This window comes from Saccopteryx leptura, chromosome 3 (assembly GCF_036850995.1).
Source record: "Saccopteryx leptura isolate mSacLep1 chromosome 3, mSacLep1_pri_phased_curated, whole genome shotgun sequence".
Classification (NCBI taxonomy): Eukaryota; Metazoa; Chordata; class Mammalia; order Chiroptera; family Emballonuridae; genus Saccopteryx; species Saccopteryx leptura.
Window position 1 is genome coordinate 9,462,946 of NC_089505.1, and position 20,012 is coordinate 9,482,957.

Here is a 20,012-nt window from a genome sequence, read left to right on the forward strand (position 1 = left end):
CTGGGGAGGGAGCTGACATGAGAGACCTGGGGAGGGAGCTGACCTAAGAGACCATCGGGGGGGAGCCGACCTGAGAGACCTGGGAGGGGAGCCGACCTGAGAGACCTGAGGGGGAGCTGACATGAGAGACCTGGGAGGGGAGCCGACCTGAGAGACCTGAGGGGGAGCCGACCTGAGAGACCTGGGAGGGGAGCCGACCTGAGAGACCTGGGAGGGGAGCCGACCTGAGAGACCTGAGGGGAAGCCCACATGAGAGACCTGCCTGGCTCTGTGACAACCCAGGAGGGTCGTGAGCGCCTCAGCACCTTCGAGAACCGCCCACGTGCCGCGAAGGGAACCCTTTCTGTCTGCAGTCCTTCCCCAGGGCCTGTGTCAACGCCCACACTTCAAGTCCATCAGTTCCATTCACAAAAGGACAGATATTTCATGGCTAATGAATTATTTTTCATTTTCCACATACATTTTTTTTTTTTTTTTTTTTGTATTTTTCTGAAGCTGGAAACGGGAGAGACAGTCAGACAGACTCCCGCATGCGCCCGACCGGGATCCACCCGGCACGCCCACCAGGGGCAACGTTCTGCCCACCAGGGGGCGATGCTCTGCCCCTCCGGGGCGTCGCTCTGCTGCGACCAGAGCCACTCTAGCGCCTGGGGCAGAGGCCAAGGAGCCAGCCCCAGCACCCGGGCCATCTTTGCTCCAATGGAGCCTCGGCTGCGGGAGGGGAAGAGAGAGACAGAGAGGAAGGAGAGAGGGAGGGGTGGAGAAGCAAATGGGCGCTTCTCCTGTGTGCCCTGGCCGGGAATCAAACCCAGGACTTCTGCACGCCAGGCTGACACTCTACCGCTAAGCCAACTGGCCAGGGCTTCCACATACATTTTTAATATAATTTTATACCAACATAAAAACAGATTTTTTTTCTGATTAGACAATACCTTTTTCTGATTACATGCTCATTGTTTTAAAAAATCAGAACAAAATCTGCACAGATGGCATTAAACACTATACTCCCACCACCGAGAGACAACCAGTTACCACGAATGTGGCCAGCCTCCCAGACCACTTTCTAGGCATACAGACTGCCCACAAAAATTATTACTTTGCTAAGGCTGCTGTAACCAATACCGTAGACCAGAGAGCCGAAGGGCAGAAATGGGTTTTCTCAGCATTCCGAAGACCAGAGGTAAGTGTGGGCGGGCTGGCTCCCTGGGCCACCCGATTGGCCAGCTAACAGTTGTCTCTGTGTCTTCAGGTGCTTCTCACTCTGTGTGTCTCTCTGCCGGAGTCCCCTTTTCCTATAAGGACACAGCCAGATTGCACAAGGACTCACCCTAACAGCCTTATTTTAACTTAACACCTCTCTAAAGGCCCTGTCTCCACAAACAGAATGTCTCATTCTGAGTTTCTGGTGGTTAAACTTCAACCACCGGTCGTGAGAAGACATGCCAGCGGAGGCTCCTGCTATGACATGCACTATCCCTTAGCTGTTCTCTCGGGGCTGGGGTCCGAGGGACGCGCAGGGCAGCCAGGCCTGGGGGGAGGAGGGTCCTGAGGGGCTCAGAGCATCAGCCATTCCCAGCCGGTACCACGGTATTTCGGTCCCATTGTGCCGGCCTTTCCCAGCTGACAGCATCTCACTAGCATGTCATTCCTCAGCCTGGAGTCTCACCTCAGGTGTGTGTCGGCCACAGCTTTGTCTTCTCCTCCTTACAGCCTCAAATCCCTCAGACTGGAGGGTTTCGGCATTGTCGGCTTCACTGTATTACCACCAGTATTCCTGGCTTGGCACGACTCCACAGTGTGTCTCAGGAACACTCTCCTAGGCACAGGAAAAGGAAGAACCGCTCAAACATCCAGAGGGTTGCACCTGGATGGTGGGGGGCGCACATCACAGGCAGCACTGTGAGACTCAACGGTGCCCGTTGACTTATCACCCGAGGTGACAGGGCTAGGGTTATTAGGCTCGCACTTGCTAAATAAAGGCATTGGCAACGTCAATCCCTATGTCTAAAGAGTCCGTAGTTAAGAGACTTGGCTCAAAGGAAGAAAGCACGCAGTACCTGCCAACCTATGGCTGACTCCCAGATTGAAAGGCAAACCCAAGATTACTCCGCTGATTGACTGTGTAGAAACTAACCATTACTCTAAAATGTGGCTGGGTCCCAGAGGTTCACGAGCAGCTAGCTATGAGTGTGTTGGACATCCACTCCTGGGCAGTCGGGGGAGCTGGTAATGGCAGCTAGTCCCAGTGATTTGAAATTCCTCAGCCCCCCCAGAGTGGACACCCACAATACAATGCCATATTGCTGCATTTTCCCAAGAGCTACAACATCACTGAGCCCAGAGAATTCAAATCCTACTTACAGAAAAGTAGTTTTAAAAAACTTTCCATGGAGACATCTCTTAGTCAACTTTGTAGCCTCAGCGCCACTTCAGGCTGGCACAAAGCCAGTGCTTAATGTAAGTTTGTTTAAAATAGTAAACTAAGAAGAAGAAAAAGTAAATAAAGAGTTCACAATATAAACAGACCGACTTACCCACTTCTGGGACAGACACAATATGCTGTATTCCATGAGCATTTAACGAATGTCCTTGGATGGTTATAATTGGAGAGTGGTACCCAATACATAAAAGCTAAAGTCATGTAAGTCTTTTAGAATTCACATCTACATGTTTTCTGTTGATTTCTATACATGCGGTGATTGTCCGTTATGACATCGCTAGGGCTCTGCATTGCTGACAAACCATCCCCCCGTCATTCAGGACGCTTATTGGGACCAAGAAGTTCCTAAAAGGCTGTGGCACAATTCTTAAAATACGTTCCAAACATCGTCTGCCTGCTCACTCTCACTTTGCACATCATTCTGAGACATGCAGCTCCTCCGTGTCCTCAGCGGAGGAGAAACCTGGAAGAGAATGAAAGGGCCCCTTTTCAGAAGCGTGGTGCCACTGAGGGCCCGGAACCGGGAAGGTGGGCTCAAGGGAAAGGAGAACACCTAACAGGGATCTCAGGGGCAGCTGGGGTGTCAGGAAGACAAAACAAAGACACGTCAGAATTAGAATCACATGTAGACCATGAGGCACAAGACAAATACTGGAACAGGTGAGACGAAGCCAGATAATGGGAAGAGAACAAAACTCAAAAAGTAAATCATGTTCAGAATTCGAGAAGCAGAAACCAGGTGTTGGAAAGCACCCAGTCCCACCAGCAGGTCTCCTTGTTCAGGCCAGGTGTCCAGCAGCTTGTGTCCTTCCCAGCTCTGCCCTCTTCTCCCCACCCCAGTTTCCTAAAAGGAGGCAGGCAATTGTACCTTCCTCCTCTCCCCAGCTCTCTGCTCTTGGGTATGGGCAGCACTAACACCTGTGGGGAGAGCGTGCATCCATTCAATACAATTTCATTGTGTCTCTACCTACTACGTGCCAGGCACAATGGAAGTGACAGTGAATAAAACAGATTCCGCCTGCATGAAAATGAGAGTCGATACCATACAAACAACAAAGGTTGCTGATGGGCTGAATGTGGACTCTGCAGCTTAATCCCACCTACTCCCAGGTCTCGTGGTCAGCTCTCCCCGGGTGGGGGATGGGATGTGGGTTTCAGCAGCTGGGCCTCTGAGAGTTAAGAAGTTACAGCTTGACTTCAGGGGTGTGGTGAAACCAGAAAAGCAGTCTGCAAAGTCCAAGATCTTAACCTCGGAGTCCATGCAAGCAGGTGACTACATCCCAGCCCTTCTTGGAGAATCAGAGCCCTGTGCAAGTGCTGATTTGCATAAGGACTGCTGTACACACGTCAAGTGTATGTCATTACGGATAAAGGCAGCCAGAAAGTGCGTAGCATTTTACCAGATTTTTCATCCAAAAATGTTTTTTTAAATGGTGCTCAAAATAAAAATAAATTATATGGAAAACTTGCCTCTCCAAAGGAAGGAAAGTTTCCATCAGAACTAAAGGTTCCTAACCTTGGAGCCCCGAGGGGCTGGAATCAGTATCTCACGCTGCCCATCAAGGTCAGAAGTCACATTACCATTTGTTACCAGGAGCCCAAGCCCATCTGGATATGCAGATTAACCCAGACGTTACAGAACAGGCTAGACTCTGAAGAGGCCAGGACGACTCTCCCCTCCCGAACTGGCTTCGTGCATTTGTTTTACTTGCTGCGGTCTAGTCCGCGGGCAGGCTACACAGAGGGGCTCCCGCGGAAAGCACCACTCGCGGAGGACGAGAGGAGACGACAATCTCGTGTCCCCGCGCGTCAGAGGCACTGCGGGGAGGGTCCGGCCCTCGAGTGGGGAGGGCGGGACCAAAGAGCGCGTGGCCAGGTAGGCGGGGCGGGGCCTAAGTGCGCCTGCGCACTGCGCTCCTCTCCGCGAGGCGAGGCGGTGCGACGCGTTGGAGGGAAGATGGGAGACTCTCAGGATTCCGAAGAGGTAACCGCCGGGGCGGCGACTGGAAGGGTGGAGGCCGGGGTCGCCGGGCCAGGTGGGCGGCGGCAGCCAAGTGGGTGTGTGTGTGAGTACCCGGGTGGCATCAGGACGCCGGGAGGGGTCGTCCCCCGCGCAAGCTGGCGACTCCGGCCCCCTGCCGAGCGGTTGCGGTGACCCCGGCCCGGCCGCCCCGGGTGTTGTGAATCAGCGTGCGGGGGGGGCGAGCGGTTGCGGGGACCCCGGCCAGCCTGCCCCGGGTGTTGTGAATCAGCGTGGGGGGGGGGGCGGCGAGCGGTTGCGGTGACCCCGGCCCGGCCTGGCCTGCCCCGGGTGTTGTGAATCAGCGTGCGGGGGGGCGAGCGGTTGCGGGGACCCCGGCCAGCCTGCCCCGGGTGTTGTGAATCAGCGTGGGGGGGGGGCGGCGAGCGGTTGCGGTGACCCCGGCCCGGCCTGGCCTGCCCCGGGTGTTGTGAATCAGCGTGCGGGGGGGCGAGCGGTTGCGGGGACCCCGGCCAGCCTGCCCCGGGTGTTGTGAATCAGCGTGGGGGGGGGGCGGCGAGCGGTTGCGGTGACCCCGGCCCGGCCTGGCCTGCCCCGGGTGTTGTGAATCAGCGTGCGGGGGGGCGAGCGGTTGCGGGGACCCCGGCCAGCCTGCCCCGGGTGTTGTCAATCAACGTACGGGGGGGCGGGGCGACAAAGGCACTGCTGGCGCGGCGCGCCCCGTCCCTCCACACCCCCGCGCCCTGGAGCGGGGCCCCGAGCCCGGAGCCCCGAGCCCCTCGTACTCAGTGCTGCAGGACCTGCTGCTCGTCCAGGGGTGGGAGACAAGGTCCCTGGCTGGGACCGTATTTAACGTGGGACTCCAGAGTAACAGGCACGCGTGACACGCCCGTGCAGTCCCATCTCTCAGGTCCCTTCGTTTGCGGATCGGATGCTCGGGCTGTCTGCAAAATGCAGAAGCGCAGGATAGGAGGACCTGCCTTTGTCTGCCTCTCCCCACCTTGCGCTGCAGTGCCATGCGCCCTCCCACCCGGCCCCGTCGCTGACTGAGTCGGAGAAGGCGGAAAGACAGCCCCGGTTTGTGGGGACAGAGGCTCTACTTGCCTCTGTGAAGAAGCAGGGGACAGCCTACCGTTCTTTGCCGAGCAGAAGACACTCGTTGTAGCTGAGTGCTGTTAAAGTGGGCTGCTTTCAGGCTAAAAAGCAGCATTCAGGGAACACAGCTGATGGCTGCTCCTACTTTGGAAGAATGGTTGCCCATTTTCTTCTTGCTAAAGATTTTGTTGAGATTCAAATAAATTGAGTCCTATGCACTATGCAGCCTGTCAAAAATAAAAACTGTAGGTAAATTTGGTAAGGTTTGACATTGTTACTGTTTCGAAGGCAACCGATGGGCAGCCCACCTTGCCCATTCTGACCTCACGGCTGTGCTAGCAGCTGGTCGTCTAGTCCCCAAAGTAGGACAGCGCTGAGAAAGAAAAACAACCCCGAACATCTTAAGTTTCAAGCCTCCTTATCGGTTTATATCAGGGAAAGTCAGTTAATTTATACAAGTCAGTAACTCATTAACTTTGTTTTTTGTCAGTGATCCTAGCTGAAATGGATGGAGAGATTATTAAATTCTAGTTTCAAGTCAGTCGTTTGGATCATGGCATGATCACAGCCAAAGTAAAACAACCTTTGATATTATGAATACATGAATTGTAGTCTCCCGACTGCTACTCCCAGCTCTGTGATGCTCAGAGCCACTTAGTGTTTCTGAGTCTCTCTGTCGTGTTTTCCTCAGTAAAATGAACAGTTCCGTTAGATCCTTTCTAAGGTCTTCATTTCTAAAGTATGCTTCTTACCAAAATTTGCTTTTATCAATGCTACAGAGGGTATGAATCTTTTAAATCAAACTTAGCTCATTTTTTTCCTTTCAGGCGACTTTTATTGTTGATGAAGTGAGCAGCATTGTAAAAGAGGTAAGAGGAGAAATGCCTACTTTTTAAATACTTGATTAATGGCTTGTATGAGTGAAAGAATGTGTTTTAAACACTGTCTTGGAATTGTTTCAGCGGAGCCGGTGTTTTGGCATTTCAAATAACAGTTTTTACTTCATTGAATATCTAGATAAGACTTACTCCCATATTGTAGAAACTACGTGTATGTATGGTTGGAGTGTTTATTGGGTAAAATATATTTAAAATCAGACAGGAACTTTTATATACAAGCATTAGTGTTGAATATTACTAAGGCTTGAGTCTATAACTATAGCATGAAAGACTGGTGGTATACAAGTAACTGTTTCCAGTGTTTAGTGAAGAAAGAGTGGATGTAAAAACTGAGCCAGCTGCCAGTTCCTTAAGGCCTCCTGTTGGTTCAGTTGAGGCTTGTTTTATTTTTCTTACATTCCTATACTGCCCACTTTCTCATTGACCAGGTTGTTTCCCTTGGTAATGAGAATGGGAGACAAAAAATCGACAGCTAGTCTTCATTGAATAAAGAAAATCCGTCGCCCGAGCTGGATAGCTGGTTGGGTAGAGCACTGTCCTGAAGCGCAGAGGTTGCCGGTTCGATGCCGGTCAGGGCACATACAGGAGCAGCTCGATGTCTCTGACTCCTGCTCTCCCTTCCCCTCTCTAAAAAATCAGCCAGTAAATAAAAAGACAAATCAAGGGGGCACGCAGAGGACTGACCGTCACGGAGTTTACTTGTAGGGGCAGAAAGGGCAGGCGCTGCTCAGATAGCCACGTCGGACAAGTGACCTTGCACTCCCCGTGCGGTCACTGCACGGTAGGTGGTGGGTTCAGAGCTGGACTCCAGAGTTGGGACAGCACGAACTCAGCGAAGAGGGGCCACACGGCCCAGCGGGGGCGCGTGGAGGGGGCCTGCAGGAGTGAGGGGAACAGGCAGGGCAGCCACTGGCTCAAAGAAAGCCAGCAGATGGTCTGAGAGGAACAGCCCCGTTTGAGGCACGTTTGATGTGGAATTGATCCTAATGCAGATGACTGGCTGCTGCCAGAGTGGTCAAGAGCCACAGCCTAGTTCCGTGAACGTCAAAAACAAAGTGACGACCCTGGCCGGTGGGCTCAGCGCTAGAGCGTCGGCCTGGCACGCGGGGGACCCGGGTTCGATTCCCGGCCAGGGCACATAGGAGAGGCGCCCATTTGCTTCTCCACCCCCACCCCCTCCTTCCTCTCTGTCTCTCTTCCCCTCCCGCAGCCGAGGCTCCATTGGAGCAAAGATGGCCCGGGCGCTGGGGATGGCTCCTTGGCCTCTGCCCCGGGCGCTAGAGTGGCTCTGGTCGCCGCAGAGCGACGCCCCGGGAGGGGCAGAGCATTGCCCCCTGGTGGCAGAGCGTCGCCCCTGGTGGGCATGCCGGGTGGATCCCGGTCGGGCGCATGCGGGAGTCTGTCTGACTGTCTCTCCCTGTTTCCAGCTTCAGAAGAAAACGAAAATAAATAAAGAAAAAAAACAACAAAGTGCGTTCTACCATATATATATTTATACATTCATCTTCCTCTAATAGTGTTTCCCATGGAAAGGGTGTGGGGCGCAGGAAGGTGGGCGAGTCACAGCAGACCTGTGGAAGGGGCATTGGTGAGGAAGTAGCCTTTGGCCCCAGTTTTCTGCAGTGGCTGTGACTGGGTTCCCAGGCAGCAGTGTAGCTGAGGCCGACCTTGCCAGTGTCGCTGGAAGTGTGGAGCACTCTGGTGTGACTTTCCCGTGAGCACCAGCCTCGCCAGCTTTCCTCTGCTGAGGAAATGGCTACTCAAGCTATTTGAACTATTGGGTGGGTCCAAAATGGGAGGCAGGTTTTTCTCCTTCCCTGAAAAACAGTGACTCCCAAAGTGTGTGTGGAGGGTCCCCAGAGTTCGAGCTGTAGCTTGAGCAAAGGTTCTTGGACGGAGCCCAGATCTAGTAATAACCTGGCCCCTTTAAACCAGGGCTCCTGGGCCCTGGCCCCTGGCCCCATGTTGTGCCCTGAGCTGCGGAGGGGAAGGACCTGGCAGGGAACACAGGAGCTGTGGTAGAACGGGCAGTGGGCTGTGGGTGGAGGCAGCAGGGGCCAGGTGACTTGGGTTTCATGTGATGGCTCGTGGTCCCGGGAGCAGTAGGGGTTCTGTAGGCTGGAATTGGGGTGTGACTGCCGGTGCCTCCTTCCTCAAAAGCAGGCTCACTGGGCTTATGCCAAGGAGCAGACCCGTCGCCAAAAGCGCACAACTCAGACCCTGGCACTGGCTTGCTCTGCGTGCCCCAGCATAGAACTCAAAAGGCACCGAATACTTCTGTTTTAGGCCACTATTGTCATAAAACTCCGCGTTCTGGTTTCTAGCGCAGAAGTTAAAAGAGGAGTGGAGAAGAACACAGATTAGAAGCCGGAGCACTGGCATCAGCACAGAAGGCCCAGAAAATCATAAAATGGGAATATCCTGACCATAGACTGGAGCCAGAGTCGGGGCGAGGGACCCTGCGTACTCTCAATACCCCTTACGGCATGCACCCTCCCCAACAGCACACAGAGAAGACAGGGAGTTTCCTAAGAAAGAAAGAATTCATCATCAACTTAAATTTTAAGATACATAAGGCTGTTTTTCATTTATCTGAAAAATGTCCTTATGTGGTCAGAAAATTCCCAGAAAATGCTGACTAAAGGATTTATAAACACATGAGAATTTGGATAAGTTTGTATACTGTCAGTCATACAAACAACTGATACAGATTCCTATACCTAGTATACTTTTAAGAAAGGAATTGACAAAGGAAAGTATTTTCTGTTGTAGGAAAATTGTTGCTATTCTCCAGGTGCTAATAGCAACAGTCAAATTAAGTCAAAATGTTAACAGACACTATATAATTAGGAATTCTTAAAAAACAAGTATAAAACCTAAATAAGATGTTATTTAACAAAATATATATGCAAAGGAGTACTCATGAATACAAATAAACTTACACTTTATTCAGACTCAGCTGTTCTGAAGGTGATGGGCTCCCTACTCACCCGAAGGTGTCTGGGGGCTGTGTCCTACTTGACGGCGTCCTCTGTGCTTTGTCTTCCAGGCCGTGGAAAGTGTCATCGGAGGCAGCGCCTACCAGCACAGCAAGGTCAACCAGTGGACCAACGACGTAGTGGAAAAAACTCTGAGCCAACTCAGCAAGCTGGGAAAACCATTTAAATACATTGGTAATGGGACTGGGCTTCTTGTATATGTGGGTGCTGGTTCTGGGAACTGACCAGAGGAGGGTCTGGTGTCAGAAGAGAGGGATGGTGTTAGTGTTAGAGGGACGGGTGTTAGCCCGTCCTCCAAGTTCCTGGTACAGGTGTCCCTTGTGATGTGCACATGATTTTACTTTAGGTCGTACTGCCTTAAACTGGCCTGTGTGGCCGCTGGGACAGCTGCGGGATCTCACGGCAGGTGCCTGTAGAACGAGCCCAGGGAAGGAAAGGGACGTGCATGAGCTGTCCAAGTCGTAGGACGAGGCGATCTACCCTTAGAACTTTTATCATGAGCCTCAGCCATGAAATCAACATGCACATGCTAAAAGTGGCAGAAGGGAATTTGTGTTGCCATGGAGATTTTGCTAATAAAAGCTGTTTTCATTGAAGTGACCTGCGTAATTATGCAGAAGAACGGAGCAGGATTGCACTCGGCGAGTTCTTGCTTCTGGGACAACTCTACTGACGGTATGGTTCTCATTCACTGGGCGCAAGGGTGTCTGGGTATTTTCCTGAGGGGTTTGCAGTGTCTTCTTGCACTGTTCTGAGATCTAGGTTGTCCAGAGCAGTGTTTTATGACCTGTGTGCTGGGCTGTCGCATGTCTGGGGGTGCATGCGTGTTAGTCACCTTTTAAAGCATTTTGTAGAGAGAGGCTTTCCACAGAGGTGGAGACTCGAGCGTGTCGGCCCTGTGGTGAGAACTGGGGACCGGTGGTGCCGTTCTCCTGACCACTGCCCGTCTGCCCCGCAGGGAGCTGCACCGTGCGGTGGGAGAACAAGACCATGTACTGCATCATCACCACCTTCGGGCTGTCCATCTGACCTCGTCGTCACCCGCGCTCTTCTCCTCTGTCACCCTCTCTCCTCCATCTGCTAACCACCAGCCGTGAATTCAGTGAGCACCTTCCCCGTTCTTTGTTTTTGTAGCACTCTCAAAATGGAGAGAAAACACCAAACGACCGCACTGTTCTGCAGTCGGCACACCTCGTCAGAGGAGTTGTTCAGCATAGGCAGTAGAAGCCTGGGCCGCCACTTGTCTTAACTCGATTTCTGCTCAAAGGTGCTAAAAGCTCAAATCTGCTAGTGTGAAACTTTCTCTACTCATTCACGCTAAGTTTTCACACTTTGTACTTTTAAAAGTTAGAATAAATTATTCCAATTTAAAGTTTGTGTTTTTCTTCAGAGTCTAAATAGTATCACAGATGAATTCTTCATATTTAGCGGCCTCAGCACCTCTAAAACCGTAAAAAGTGAAAAAACAAAGCTGCGATTTGTCTTTGGCCCTCTCCAGTCCTAGGATTTGCTAACATCCCCCATGAGACCAGGGTCCGGGCAGCTTAGCTGTGTTCTGGTTAGACTTCTGTCTGCCCGGGGAATCACACCCTTCATCCTCAAGTCCCCTCCTAGGGAGCCTGGGCGGTGGGAAGCAGGCGAGCTGACTCCGCTAGCCAGGGGGTGCTAAAGCGCACACGGGCCTGGGTCTGCAGCTCCTGTGTTCTCTATGTACAGGAACAGTCACACCCACAGAAAAATGCTGTAGTCTTTCAGGGTTTGTAGAATGCCTTCCCAATCATTCACTTTGTGCCTGTAACAATCACACCATCATTTATGAATCAGAAAGTGTCTGGAGGATATCCGAGTGAGTGAGGAGGTGGGCCTCAAATGCAGGCCTTGGGGCCTCATCGCACTCCTCCAGTCACAGGAACGTGGTGATAACGGCACCGGCACCTCCACTCGCCTGCCGAAAGGAAAAGCTCTCTCTCGTCCCTGACGCATTCATGTGTGAGTAGTTCACTTAACTCCATATGCAAAGAGCAAAAAAAATTCAGTATACATAAAAAAGATCAAATATTAAAAATTTATTAACATTTACCCAAAAGGTAGTATCCAAATATCAAAATGAAGCCATTCCCAAAGTTTGCCATAAATAAACATTTATTACCTTTTGATTGATTACAGTGTTCATTGACGCTAGATTGCCTGTGCTCACGGACAGAGTTCCGGGGTCTAATTCACAGCTCTCTCCTTTGGAGCTTGAACTTCAGTTTGGTTTATTTACAGATATTTATAGTCTTTGTAAAAAGGCAGTTTTCAGTAGCACACGATCCTGTGTTTCATAGTATGGCATGAGAGTTACCAGTATATCTAAAACAAAATTATGGTGAACAGGACGAGATGTCACAGACGGAAGCAACTTCCCTTTGGCCCGGGGAAAAGATTTTTTTCAAAAGTCTAATCTCTAAGGCAACTGGTTTCTAATACCCTTAAAATACATAAATATACTTTAGTGTTTTAAGTCCAGTCTTCACTAGACATCCCTTTTAATCATCCCTTCCGTAGATTTGTGTTTTTCTCTGTGAAAGGAAGTCCAGGAAGTAAGCTACTGACCACATTATAACCTATTTAACATGACTATACCTTTATTAAATAGTTCATGAAAGATTTGAGGCTGGTGACATTTGTCTTAATTATGTTCCCATGTAGTGGGCTGGGTGTACACAATGGATCTAACCCTACTGCAGTCGGTCCAGGAGCGGCCTGACAAATCTTGAATGTATTTTATGTGTCCCCTTCTCTAGCCTTTCCAATGGGGCTTGAGAGAGAGACCCGCATCCCTTTGCTGCAGTGATGATTTAATAGTAACTCAAGCGGACCAGTTACCCACACGGATAATGCCGCTCTCCCTAGGGAAAAGGAAACCCCAGTGAGTGCCCTCCAGGTTCCCCTAGATGGGACCGGTCTACACACTCATCCCAAAGATGATCTTATTTAAGCTGTTACCATGAAAGAACTAAAGTTGGCCCTTTGACTTTATAATTTCAGTTTGCAAAACTTTGATGCTCTCCAAGAAAAAAAAAATTTACTACTGTCTAAAGTTTCTGGCAGACTTTAGCATTTTAACCTAACACCAACGGCACATATAGTACATGCTAAGTATACTTTCAGCAAAATTTTACATGGATTAGGTACTACGTTGATATAGATCATACTCCAGGAAGAGAAATTAAAAATGCATGATTTAAGAACCTTTTTTCCCCTTTCGTACTTTTGTAATTTTTTCTTATTTCCAACTTCGTTACAAAAAGTAAATAAATATGCCCATATTGTTCATTTCCTTGACTTGATGGCATGTGAATCAGTATATGAAGATATAAATCATCAGTTTATAATGATCCTGTAGGACAGAAACAGGTTTTAAAGAGTTCTACGTTGTACGGCCAAAGCCCTCAAACATTTTACATTTACTGATAACAGCATTCCTAATTATGGACAATTATTTTTATAATGATTAAAACGTAAACTATATTGCATACTAGAATACATTAATCAGTAGAAGTTTTTGTCAATTTACATAAAATTATTTATAGTTAGTCTTAACAGAGGTTGTGAAATTTGGTAACAAAATTTTCCAATAACAGCATTCCTAATTATGGACAATTATTTTTATAATGATTAAAATGTAAACTATATTGCATACTAGAATACATTAATCAGTAGAAGTTTTTGTCAATTTACATAAAATTATTTATAGTTAGTCTTAACGGAGGTTGTGAAATTTGGTAACAAAATTTTCCAATACCTCTGAGCACACAATCAAAAGAAGTAATCACACCATTGCAAATATAAAAAAACAAATTTGAATTACCCTTGCGATAATACAGTTGCTCAATTCAAGCACTCATATTTACAGCGTTTTATAAACAAATGGAATCCATATTAAAGGTATGTTGTCATTACTATTTAAATTAAAAAAGAAAGTGTGGCGTGGTAGTGAGTAGTCTCTCATGAACCTCTGCAAGGTCCCAGCACTACCTAAGTGGAGTCTAGTTTTCGGCTAGGCTGGGATTTGAGAGTTAATGCACAGGAGGAGATGAAGGTGCTGTTTGCAGGACAGAACAATCGTCCTAGACCTCTGTACTTGCCAAGAGGGCCTCCCTCAGGACGTCTGCAGAATCCCATGTTAACAGGTGGAGACACTACTGAGCATGTCAAAGCCAAAGCAAAGGAGCATCTGCACAGAGTTCTAAGCTGCCTGACAGAAGGAACGGGAAGGCCCCAGGCCCTGTGATGCCACATTCAGCAGCTCCAGACCGCTTCCCCCAGGGCGATCCAGGGGCTCACTGACCGTGGCCATATGACAGTCCCAGCAGGTACCTTCTACCCAAAGACGTTCTTCCACAAACCATCTAAAATGCTTTACTTTCTTTCATCCAGTCTCCAAATAAGAAACTGCAAAACCTTTTTGGCAGTCAAGAATCTGTAACAAACCAATCGTTTGTTTAGCTTTCATTTTGAAAAAGCCAACCTACTGGGCGGCAACTGCAGCAGAGCTGCAGAAATGCCTGCTTTCTGTACTTGAATGGACACTCTCCTCCCCACCTGGCCACAGGGACACACATGTATCCATGTATGTAACGTGCACACGTGTGCACACAACCACGGGAGCACCACATGGCAGCTAGACCTTTCCCACTAGAGCTGCAGCCTATCTTCCCCTTTCCTTAGAAACCCTATCAGACCCCTCCATGCTCCACAACACTACTGCGTGGGTGGGCAAGGGGCTGGAATCTGCCACCACCACTTCCCCATTTCACATCAACAGGAGTTACGGTCACTTAAGGTGCTCAGTTATCCAGAGCCACAGGCCCCTCAGTGGCGGAGGACCGCCCTGGTGAGGTAGCCACACAAACAGGCTTCCCTGGGAGTTGAAAGGGTCAAAGCACTGGAAGCCCTGGGCAGCGCAGGAAAGGAACGGTGCCGTGCTGTGGACCTCATTCAGAAGGGCTGTCCACGAACTGGGAGTTAGGAAGTTATTTTTAAATAAGTACCTAATTCTTTTTACTATAAACAAGAGTAATTCCCTCCCCACCACTGAAAGCAAGCTATCTCTCATCTGAAATGTTTGAAAAAGAATTTGGCGATTGACCATGGTCTTTCTTCCCAAATAAACGCAGCCACTCTAACAATAAAGTTGGCCAGATGTTACTTAACATTTGTCCTGGGTTTTGGTTTTCCTTTCAGAAATATGTAAACAAATAAGGACCAGGAACTCTGCTTATAAGAGAGTCTGAGCACGGGCAGGTACGGGGAAGGTGGGAGTGGCCACTGGGTGTGCCGGCCACCCAGCTCAGGCGCTGTCGGAGCCTTCCTTGTACTGGGCCCGGAGGGCCTGGCCGTTCTGCAGGGGCATTTCTTCATAGTCACTCCTGTTAGAAAAGGGACTGCTGACACGGGGCCGCCTGGCTGGCTCTCAGCCTCCCGCACTGACAGCCACGCTCACAGGCACGCAGCTCACAGCTCCCTCCTCTAACGCCAGCTGTAGGGCCCCCCCACCACCACCAGGGCCATTCGCCCAGACGAAACTGGCCTCTCTGTGGTCACTTGCTGGGCCTGTTCAGCAAAAAGGATACCACTGAATCTAAGCCTGAAACACACAGAAACAAAACCACAAGACACTGCCAGCTAAAGAAATGTTATAATACCTTGGAAATCATTCTGGAACGATTAGCCCCCTGCTCAGTAAAGGTGGGAAACCAGGATGAACGCCCGCCCGGGGGGGGGGGGGCCTTCCAGAGGTGGGACTTACCCGTAGATGACATCGTCGTCAGAGTCGTTGAGCATGGAGAACGCGGGGTTGTCCTTCAGCTGGGACTCTGCAAACCGACAAGAGCGTGTTTCATGTTATCAGCCTGGCAGGACGGTCGGAAAGAGCTGGATTCCGATCCAGCTGCCACCACTGTCTGTGTGACCGGAACGCAACACCTGTCATGCTGCCCTGAGCTTGCTGTGCCACCTCCTGCACAGGCAGCGTCCCCGCTAGGTGCCCGGGAGTGCGCCGCCCCTGCAGGGAGCCACTCACATGGAGCTGCCTCTTCGGAGGAAAGCAGCCAAGCCAGGCCTGGGCCCACCCTCCATCCCTCGGGCCACAGCAGGTGTTTCTCCATCCCTCAACCGGAGGGGCTGCACCTTTATCCCGTGAGGATCAAGTCAGACTTCTCACGAGGTGCTTTGAGAAGTCACAGATGTAAAAGTCAGAGGGCGGTCCTGACATGCTAGACCCCTGCCCGGGGCCCAGGAAGCTCCCATCCTGTTCGTTCCCTGTGCGACTGAGCTGTTCTGTTTCTGGTCTTGCTTCCTGGGGGGGGGGGGGGGGGGGGGCTGGACATTCTGACATTCTTCTGCGTGGTCACAGCACTAGTATTCAACACTCTGTCATGTGGCTGACGGCCATGCCTGTGCTGGGACCCCCTCACGGTTTTTTCATCCTGAGCTGTCATGACACATGCTGTGTTCTGAAACTTAGGATCGCTATTTAAAGTGACTGTGTCAGGGCCCTGGCTGGCTGGCTGGCTCGGCAGTCGAGCATCAGCCAGGCATATGGAAGCCCCAGATTCGATTCCCCGTCAGGGCACACAGAAGTGACCATCTGCTTCTCCATCCCTCCCCCCTCTTCTTCTACAGTCATGACTCGAACAGTCGAGCAAAGTAGCCCTGGGCATTGAGGATGGCTCCATGGCCTCACCTTAGGCACTAAAATAGCTTGGTTGCTGAGTAACAGAGCAGTGGCCCCAAATGGGCAGAGCATGGCCTGGTAGGGGGCTTGCCAGGTGGTTCCCAGTCGGAGTGTACAAAGGAGCCTGTCTCTCTGCCTCCCTGCCTCTCACTTAATAAGGAAAATAAAAAATAAAGTGGGTCTGACCAGGCTGTGGCGCAGTGAACGGAGCATCGGACTGGGATGCGGAGGACTCAGGTTCGAGACCTCGAGATCCCCATGAGCACGGGTTGATCTGGTTTGAGCAAAGCTCGCCAGCTTGGACCCAAGGTCGCTGGCTTGAGCAAGGGCTTACTCTGTTTGCTGTAGCTCCATGGTCAGGGCACATATGAGAAGTCAATCAATGAACAACTAAGGTGTCGCAATGAAAAACCAATGATTGACACTTCTCATCTCTCTCCATTCCTGTCTGTCTGTCCCTAGCAATCTCTCTCTGACTCTCTGTAAAAAAAATAAAATAAATAAATAAATAAATAACGTGACCGTGTCTCTCTGCGAGAGAACGAAGACAGAGTCACGGCCCTGGCACCAACGGGAAAGCCAGGAGGCGGGTCCTGAACTTCCAAGCTGTCTGACCCCGGGGCGGCTTACCATACAGGGCAGTCTTCGATGGAGAGTACACAAACGCCAAGGTGTAGAGGTAAAAGTTCAGCAAGCCATAGAAAGATAAGAATTCAGCTGGTGACACTGACTGTCAAGGAAAGCAAGCCGTCCTGGACACTCCACATCCAACACTGGTCAGCATCTCTGCTTCCCGCCTGTGGGCTCCTTCTCACCACCACGGCCCTTCCTACTACTGCTGACTGCCGCAGACCTCGGGGCCCCAGAGCCAGGCCTTGGAACACCACAGGGAAAGCCCACGGTCAGAGGCTGCAGTAACCTTTCACTGTTCCCTGCAAGTCAGGTTAACTGCTCTCTGCTACCCATGGGACCTCTCAAGGGGGATGGACCCAGCGTGATCCAGCAAAGGACGGGAAGGCTGCCCACGTAGGGGTGAATCAAGAATGAGGTGAAGAACTGGACACAGACCCCAAACCAGTCATTCCTACCCATTTTCTGGATTACAAAACCCTTTGAGAATCGGAGAAAAGGTTAGTGTGACATTCACGAAACTTTGAAAAATCATGCATTAATTCTAAGGATGCAAGAGGCCCCAGGGAAAGAACCCAAGATGTAAAGGAGGAACCCCCAAGCCTCCCTGGGAGGCCCTCGCTCACAGGGCAAGTGGACACACACACTTACCCTACCACGTGCCCGACAGTGTACCGTGCAGGCTCCGGCCACAGGCGCCCACGCAGACACACGGAGGGCCCGCTGGGTCAGGAGCCCTTCCTGCAGACAGGCTCCGGCTTAACTTCTACAACCCTGGGCACTGGTCAGACAGGCCGAGAATGACCACAGACACTATGTCCCTGGGCCTGAATCTACCTGGTCACGGACCGGGCGGCCGGGCTACCGCCTGTGGAGGAACAACAGGTCTCGGGGCTGAGTGTGTGTGAGTATGTGTATGGGGACAGTGAGCACACCTCTCTGTAGACAGGTGTGGGGGCCCCTGGGTGCTCTGCAGTACAGGCCACAGGAGGGGACGTGCCTCTTCTCGAGGCTGAGAGACCTAACACGCTAACCACTCCATCTAGAAGGCGTTCCTGAGGCCTGATGTCTTCTCATGAAAAGGATATAATTCTGGTAGTGAGTTGACAGTTCAGCTACAAAAATATCTTGCAATACTTGTGCTCCAAACCTTAAATAAAGGATGACGATGCTGAAAAAAGGGGGAGAAATATGTGAAATACACAGAAATAGCACTGGCTCCGGGAAGTTGTTACATTCACCCTATTAACAGTTAGTCTTGTTACTATTCTTGCTGCATGGAAATGTGTCCAGGCACACACACACCCAATCTCTGCCGCTAGGGGGCCTGCCGCTGGGACAGTCAGCTAGTCCTGATGTCGGACACATCACAGTCTCCCAGCTGACAGCATCTCACGAGCATGTCATTCCTCAGCCTGGAGTCTCACCTCAGGTGTGTGTCGGCCACAGCTTTGTCTTCTCCTCCTTACAGCCTCAAATCCCTCAGACTGGAGGGTTTCGGCATTGTCGGCTTCACTGTATTACCACCAGTATTCCTGGCTTGGCACGACTCCACAGTGTGTCTCAGGAACACTCTCCTAGGCACAGAAAAAGGAAGAACCACTCGAACATCCAGAGGGTTGCACCTGGATGGTGGGGAGCGCACATCACAGGCAGCACTGTGAGACTCAATGGTGCCCGTTGACTTACCACCCGAGGTGACAGGGCTAGGGTTATTAGGCTCGCACTTGCTAAATAAAGGCATTGGCAACGTCAATCCCTATGTCTAAAGAGTCCGTAGTTAAGAGACTTGGCTCAAAGGAAGAAAGCATGCAGTACCTGCCAACCTACGGCTGACTCCCAGATTGAAAGGCAAACCCAAGATTACTCCGCTGATTGACTGCGTAGAAACTAACCATTACTCTAAAATGTGGCTGGGTCCCAGAGGTTCACGAGCAGCTAGCTATGAGTGTGTTGGACATCCACTCCTGGGCAGTCGGGGGAGCTGGTAATGGCAGCTAGTCCCAGTGATTTGAAATTCCTCAGCCCCCCCAGAGTGGACACCCACAATACAATGCCATATTGCTGCATTTTCCCAAGAGCTACAACATCACTGAGCCCAGAGAATTCAAATCCTACTTACAGAAAAGTAGTTTTAAAAAACTTTCCATGGAGACATCTCTTAGTCAACTTTGTAGCCTCAGCGCCACTTCAGACTGGCACAAAGCCAGTGCTTAATGTAAGTTTGTTTAAAACAGTAAACTAAGAAGAAGAAAAAGTAAATAAAGAGTTCACAATATAAACAGACCGACTTACCCACTTCTGGGACAGACGCAATATGCTGTACACCATGAGCAGTTAACGAATGTTCTTGGATGGTTATAATTGGAGAGTGGTACCCAATACATAAAAGCTAAGGTCATGTAAGTCTTTTAGAATTCACATCTACATGTTTTCTGTTGATTTCTTACATGCGGTGATTGTCCGTTATGACATCGCTAGGGCTCTGCATTGCTGACTAACCATCCTCCCGTCATTCAGGACGCTTATTGGGACCAAGAAGTTCCTAAAAGGCTGTGGCACAATTCTTAAAATATGTTCTAAACCTCGTCTGCCTGCTCACTCTCACTTTGCACATCATTCTGAGACATGCAGCTCCTCCGTGTCCTCAGCGGAGGAGAAACCTGGAAGAGAATGAAAGGGCCCCTTTTCAGAAGCGTGGTGCCACTGAGGGCCCGGAACCGGGAAGGTGGGCTCAAGGGAAAGGAGAACACCTAACAGGGATCTCAGGGGCAGCTGGGGTGTCAGGAAGACAAAACAAAGACACGTCAGAATTAGAATCACATGTAGACCATGAGGCACAAGACAAATACTGGAACAGGTGAGACGAAGCCAGATAATGGGAAGAGAACAAAACTCAAAAAGTAAATCATGTTCAGAATTCGAGAAGCAGAAACCAGGTGTTGGAAAGCACCCAGTCCCACCAGCAGGTCTCCTTGTTCAGGCCAGGTGTCCAGCAGCCTGTGTTCTTCCCAGCTCTGCCCTCTTCTCCCCACCCCAGTTTCCTAAAAGGAGGCAGGCAATTGTACCTTCCTCCTCTCCCCAGCTCTCTGCTCTTGGGTATGGGCAGCACTAACACCTGTGGGGAGAGCGTGCATCCATTCAATACAATTTCATTGTGTCTCTACCTACTACGTGCCAGGCACAATTGAAGTGACAGTGAATAAAACAGATTCCGCCTGCATGAAAATGAGATTCAATACCGTAC

General features: G+C 50.5%; 2 protein-coding genes and 1 long non-coding RNA gene across 3 annotated transcripts; 1 reads left to right on the forward strand and 2 right to left on the reverse strand.

Moving 5' to 3' along the window:
* Positions 1-1,070: 1,070 nt before the first annotated feature.
* On the reverse strand, positions 1,071-4,066 carry LOC136397116 (uncharacterized). Its single transcript, XR_010749843.1, has 4 exons — positions 3,957-4,066; positions 2,691-2,903; positions 1,667-1,816; positions 1,071-1,292 (listed from the first exon to the last, which is right to left on the reverse strand). It is a non-coding gene; the product is annotated as an uncharacterized lncRNA (long non-coding RNA).
* Positions 4,067-4,355: 289 nt separating this feature from the next.
* LOC136398686 (dynein light chain Tctex-type 1-like) lies at positions 4,356-11,568 on the forward strand. The gene is made up of 5 exons (XM_066372919.1): positions 4,356-4,424; positions 6,344-6,385; positions 9,465-9,588; positions 10,012-10,089; positions 10,373-11,568. Exons 1-5 carry the CDS (start codon positions 4,398-4,400, stop codon positions 10,441-10,443), a joined length of 342 nt encoding a protein of 113 aa, XP_066229016.1. The 5' UTR covers positions 4,356-4,397; the 3' UTR covers positions 10,444-11,568.
* Positions 11,569-13,031: 1,463 nt separating this feature from the next.
* LOC136398128 (transmembrane protein 181-like) lies at positions 13,032-18,269 on the reverse strand. The gene is made up of 5 exons (XM_066372533.1): positions 18,235-18,269; positions 17,854-17,936; positions 16,766-16,855; positions 15,209-15,275; positions 13,032-14,828 (listed from the first exon to the last, which is right to left on the reverse strand). Exons 1-5 carry the CDS (start codon positions 18,267-18,269, stop codon positions 14,750-14,752), a joined length of 354 nt encoding a protein of 117 aa, XP_066228630.1. The 3' UTR covers positions 13,032-14,749.
* Positions 18,270-20,012: the final 1,743 nt, after the last annotated feature.

Coding starts and splice junctions, on each gene's coding strand:
- LOC136398128 (XM_066372533.1), bottom strand. CDS start 18,269: ATGCCGAAACCCTCCAGTCTGAGGGATTTGAGGCT. Junction 16,856..17,853: donor GTCAACTCACTACCAGAATT/ATATCCTTTTCA, acceptor AGTCAGTGTCAC/CAGCTGAATTCTTATCTTTC. Junction 14,829..15,208: donor GACGACGATGTCATCTACGG/GTAAGTCCCACC, acceptor CTTTTCTAACAG/GAGTGACTATGAAGAAATGC.
- LOC136398686 (XM_066372919.1), top strand. CDS start 4,398: ATGGGAGACTCTCAGGATTCCGAAGAG. Junction 9,589..10,011: donor AAAACCATTTAAATACATTG/GTAATGGGACTG, acceptor TTTTCATTGAAG/TGACCTGCGTAATTATGCAG. Junction 10,090..10,372: donor CTGGGACAACTCTACTGACG/GTATGGTTCTCA, acceptor TCTGCCCCGCAG/GGAGCTGCACCGTGCGGTGG.